General features: G+C 35.0%; 1 protein-coding gene across 1 annotated transcript; it reads right to left on the reverse strand.

Annotated features, from left to right (window-relative positions):
• Positions 1-1188: 1188 nt before the first annotated feature.
• Positions 1189-5658, reverse strand: LOC147539016 (uncharacterized). The gene is made up of 7 exons (XM_086640657.1): positions 5015-5658; positions 4082-4217; positions 3482-3563; positions 2878-3053; positions 2361-2498; positions 2134-2273; positions 1189-1582 (listed from the first exon to the last, which is right to left on the reverse strand). The coding sequence occupies exons 1-7, from the start codon at positions 5130-5132 to the stop codon at positions 1341-1343; spliced, it is 1032 nt and encodes a 343-aa protein (XP_086496783.1). The 5' UTR covers positions 5133-5658; the 3' UTR covers positions 1189-1340.
• Between the last annotated feature and the right edge of the window lie 342 nt (positions 5659-6000).

Genomic DNA, 6000 nt, shown 5'->3' on the forward strand with positions numbered 1-6000 from the left:
GCATCGTACCGAGTCCACCGCTGCTATTATGAAATTAGACTCTTCATCTCGAATGATACATCCAATACCTGCCGGTTCTGTCAAGTTGGTAAAAGAGGCGTCGACGTTCAGCTTGAGGTATGGTTTCTCTGGAGGTCTCCATGAGCTTTTTGTGGTTTTCTTCCTGCTTTTATTTGTGGTGATCGTCTCAATTTTGAGAGGGGTAATAGTGGCATTATTGATTCAGTCAATAATTTGTCTCGAATTTTGTTTGTTTGCATTAAAACAGTTTTCACACCGAACTTTCCAGATAAACCAAAGGATTTTGGCATATAGGTTAGTGATTTCCTAATTTAGATCCCCAAAAGAGCACCTGAGTGCCAATAGACTTTTGCAGTCCAAAGAGATCGACTAAAGTCAATCTCCTCATCCGTGGCCTTACAGCAATTTTAACTGGTGCTATTAATCGATCCCTCAGGATTAAAAGTGCTTCTAGGTACCGGCTCTACGAAATTTGGCCCAAAATTAGGTTTAAATGTGAACCAAACAACCTTATTAATAGGCAGCTTCCAACTCGGGTCCTCTCAATCACCCGTCATTTCTCTATCCATGGATCCCTTTTCACCATATCTCAAAAATGTGTACCTTGGACGTATGATGGACAAATCCAAAGTAATTAGGCTAAAAATTACAGAATGACAAAAGGACTACTGACTTTTTTTTTTTTTTTTTTTTGATGAAAGAAAGGACTACTGACTTGGAATGACGTTCAACAAAAAAAAAAAAAGACTTGGAATGACCTTCAACTAACAGTACTTTAACAATTAGATGATCTTAAATTGGAATGGACTCAAAATCAACTAGATCAAATGGACTCAAAATCAACTAGAGTTGGCCCAATAACACAAATACTCTAAAATCGACCTAGAGTCAAACCATTCAGACAAGGCAGATTTTTTTAACAAAAACATCTTGCTCGACTCCTCTCTCTAACTAAACCTGTACAAGTTTTTCAGAATTATTCAGCGTGCCTCCAACGATTGACCTCTAAGGTGGAAGACTAAACCTCTTACTCGACAAAGCAAGAAAACAACCAGCTTAATTGTCCTAGTGGGGCGAAAAAACTTGAGTCTTACTCGGCCAACTTTGTCCTTCATTTTCTCATAGTAGACTATGTATGAATCAACTAAAGCACAACATGAGACACGATAATAGAACTGCTCAAATCTATATCTCAGATGAAGTCACTATGAAATAGTTTATATTTATCTATGGTTTATAAAAACCAACTTCCCAAGAGCAGCATAGACACCCACAAAAAAAGAAGAATATCATGTCCATAGCAACATACTACGAAATCATCAGTTAGTTGTTGCATCCTTAGCAATTTGGACATTTTCCATCTTGTCTGTAATCTCATCAGCTACTATTTCCTTTACGGAATTCCCATTTGCAAGAACAGAATCACTTTCTTTCTCTTCAGAGGTTTTGGAGATGGTTTGCCAAATTCTGATAGTCCCGTCTTCAGATCCTGATGCATAGGATTCACCTCCAGGGGAGAAACGAACGCAATGCACTGGACCATGGTGTCCTTTGTTGCATGCTGCGCCAAATAACAATCATGTTATCATAGTTATACCCAAAAATAGAAATTACGATGGAGGTAAGAACCGATTAACAAGTTTTAAAAAAAAGTTGAATGAACGTGTTAACAAGAAAAAAGATATATAAACTGACAAATGAATAACTCTAAAAGGAGCCAAGACGAAAATCTTGAATACCAAAATAGAGCTTGAAACACAGAACTACGGAGCAAGTGTCATCTCCCCCACACCATTCTTTCCCTCCCCTGCTCCAATATCCATTTATATGATATATATATATATATATACTTATTTGTGTGTCTGTATATGTGGAACAAGAAGTATACAAGAGTTTTGCAATTTTTCACATGTTGGTTGAACGGCAATTATTTGACTATAAAAAAACCCTATTTATAGTTGTTTAATGGGGAAACTAGTTATTTATTTTTCAAGTATGGAAATCAAAGAAGACAGCTATTTATTGTTGTTTAATGGGGAAACTAGTTATTCATTTCCATAGCTCAATATTGGTTTAAATATCAGCACAAGTTTGATCAAAGAAGATACTCACCAAGTTCCTTCCCAGTGTGGAAATCGAAAAGCCTGATCCACATATCTTCTCCTGCCGCAACAAACGTATTACCATGGTTCGGTTCCAGGGAAGCCGATTCGACAGTGCATGACATATCATAGCTTTTCACTAATCCGAAACTAGAGAAAACAAAGACAGTCAAAACCATATGGAGAAAGAGAAAGAGAGACAGCAAGATGGATGAACATATAAGAGTCTGAACTTACTGATTTGCATCCCAAAACTTTACAGTAGAACCATCAGCAGTTGTGATATAACGGCCATCATGACTGACTTCAGTACTTGTGACAGGTGAACTTGTTTCAATAGTATGCACCATCTTACCGCTTCTTACATCCCATAACCTGTTAAATCACCAGTAAACTTATAAGGTATGAAAGAATACAGGGAAACATGGAAAAGAACTTTCCGCAAAGACTTCAGCTTTATAAAATCGAGATTTAGGAAGATAAGTCCTTTTGAAACTAAGCTACTAAAAACCCCAATAATTACAAAATATGGATTTTATTCCATATCCAAACAGTTTTGAAATCTTTTCAACACTTAAACTGGATGAAAGATTTACAAAATTCACTACCATACCAATGTTTGAAGCAAATCAAACATGAACATGTCAAAATGAATATCTATATCATATATATACCCACAGTTTTAGGTATTACTAGTAAATTCCAATTGAACAAAATCTAGTTTAATAACATGTTTTTAATGACATCGACATACCTCACACCGCCAACATCAGTACACGAACTTAATATTGTTTGATCACTATGAAGCCATGCGACAGTTCTAATTGGGCCGGGAGACTTATCAACTTCTCTCGGAGAGGCATCTGGACGGTTCAAATCAAAGACTCGGAGGATCTTTTCATATCCACCAGTGGATAGAAGATGTGTATCCTGAGGCAATAATCAAAAGTAATACAAGAGTTTAGTAGGCAACTCAGTTGCTTCAATAACTCAGTCCAATATTTCTATGTTAGATAAATGTCCAAAATAATAATAATACGTAATAATAATAATCACATACTATATCAACTTCAAATATATCCACAACCGGGACATATCCCAATGCCTTTTTCATTTAAATTTACTTAAACCTCCATAGTTGCTTTTACCGACGCATTTACAGCATGTATACGACTTAAACCTATTTATTTGTTCATCTTCATCATACATATTAGCAGAATCAAATGTACCATAAATATTAAAACTGCCTAAATTGCAGACGCCCACTTCTATCATATAAATAATTATTAAATGTGTTTAACAACGATACCATGTTATAAACAGGAAACAATGTCCAAAGAAAGAATGCTATCACTTACCTCTGAAAAAGCGCATGCACGAACGATGTGCTTGTGTTCAAATGAGTGAAGTTCATCGCCAGTCAATGCATCCCAAATTTTCCTGTAAATTCGAATGGAATTGTTAATAGAATGACTTTTGCAAGTAACCACAACTTCAGAATATTGCACAGTAAAGAATATTTATTTACTCGTATAAGAGACTGTCAGTCACACATTTGTGCAACTTACCATTTTTTTGTCCATGATCAAATCTCAGTCGGGAATTTAATATAACAGATTTCAAGTGGAAAAGAGAGAAAAATGAATCAAATTCCGAGTTTATATCATCCAAAATCAAATAGTTTAATCTCCTTAAATACTTTTTTATTAAGAAACAGACACCCCGGACAAATAATTTACCAAACAAACTGATTAGTACTATTCTGCGAACTAGAGAAATTTATTAGTTTTACTTAAATATGAAACACTCCAGTTTTCAAATGCATGTGTCGTCTATGTTAGTAGGTCCAGAAGTCGAGTAAGGTGTGAAGTGTGCTTCTAATTCTGTAATTCATAAACTCACAACCTCATGCAGTGCCAAATTATTAAACAAGATAAGAAAAGAACAAAGTTACATACGCAGAAAAATCAGCTGAGCCTGATGCAGCACGTAAAGCAGGTTTGTCCAAGCAGCAACCCCAAACTGCACCCTTGTGCCCTTGAAAGGTACCGATCCAATCACCAGTCTCTCCATTTCTTAGCATAGGAGTCGCATCTGAGTCACTCAACACAATCAAACTTCTCAATATTATAGTACACAAATATGTTTGAAGCAAATCTACTCATAGCTAATAAGAAACGGACAACAGATGACAACAACAAAACTAGTAAGTTATAAAAGAAAGTGTTTACCATTGAGTATACCTACTATTCAATGACAATTAAATTTTCTGTTCGTCTAAGTTTATATCTATTTCTTTCTCTAATTGCTATTCATCTTTAAGGAACATACTGCATGGTGGTTATTGCCGTCAAATCTGAGACCAGACCAGCAATACGTGTCATGAATAGAGTGGGGTTAGTTAAGAATTTCTGAGACTCCGAATCTCGCTTATGAACCTAATAACAAATTTCACGCAGAAAAGAACTACAATAGAGAACGTAACGATTTAAAGAGTCTGAAAATGAGAACTCAAACAAGTGCTGCAATGTAATGGATGTTACCTATCCATTCTAACCCTGTTTTTTATTTAACTTCTAAACACTAAAACTCTCAATCAACATAGCATATATATAATTCATTATATGCAATTCAAACAAGATATTTCAAGATCACCACAATATCATCATACAAGTTAAGAAGCATAAAGGACACCAATCAAAGATTATGTGCAACAGCAGATCATCAGACAATATAATTCAAGTACCAACATGACAAATTCAAAACTAGCCTTCTTAAGAACCTTCAAGTTCCAGTCAAGAAACTTCAAGATTATAATTTTAAGACCCCCAAACAAGTATATAAACAGAAAAAGATTCAAAGACAGAAAAAACCCAAATTGAAAATCATACCCTTGCTAGCGCTGATGAGGAAAAACCCATCTGGAGTGATAGGACTGTAGAACAAATCCACAACAGGTCGTGAATGTCCATGACAGACTAGAGGAACAGCGATCTTTCTTTTATCCATTAAAACCCAAGAACTCAAAAAACCAAATATCCCAAATCAAATAACCAAAGTAACCTTTCCAGTAAGAAAAGTTACAAAAACCTAATTTAAAAATCAAGCAGTAATCAAGCAAACTTTTTAAAAAAAAACCCTAACCCTAGAAGAAAAATTAGATCTTTATAAAGGAAGATTAACAAAAGATCAATAAGAACTGGCGGTATTTAATACAGACAGGTGGGAAGAAACGCCTACTGATTTTTGAACTGAATTTTTCTCTCACCCACTAACCTCCTCTTTCTCTCTCTACAAAAAAAATTTTTTAAAGATCTGATCTTAGCTAAAACAACATATTAAGAAAACTATTAATGAAGAAAAAATTTAGGTTAAAGGGAAAAAAATGGAAAAAAGAAAACTAAAATTGAGAGAGAGGCAAGGCGCAAGAGAAAACAATGGATGGGAAAAAGGTTTTATTCCCTTCTTCTTGCTTTCTGATATTTCCAGATACATTTCTCATTTTCCCAGAGAAATTTTATGTCAGTATTAGGCTATTAGTTACACCTAGTTTACATCACCATATATCCTATGTGTTAATACCCAAATGGCCCTATAACGTGACTAACTTGTGCAATTGCCCCCAATATTGTCCAACGTTTTCACTTAATCTCCTTACTCTGATACCGTTAATAGGATTTAACTTTAATTTTTCTATTCAAATGTTTGTGAGGGATTGAAATCGCGGGTTAATAAGTCAAATGAGTCTAGTCGTTGAAAGACTTTGACGGTCAAGTTAGTAAACTTGTATGAGAAATACAAATACGAGAGTGATGACTCGAAAATATTACCGTCGAGAGAAATGGTTGAAGTATGGAACGATACGTAGAATGGTCGG

This window comes from Eschscholzia californica, unplaced genomic scaffold (genome assembly GCF_041429995.1).
Source record: "Eschscholzia californica isolate CP2 unplaced genomic scaffold, dmEscCali1.0.p SCAF_5, whole genome shotgun sequence".
NCBI lineage: Eukaryota > Viridiplantae > Streptophyta > Magnoliopsida > Ranunculales > Papaveraceae > Eschscholzia > Eschscholzia californica.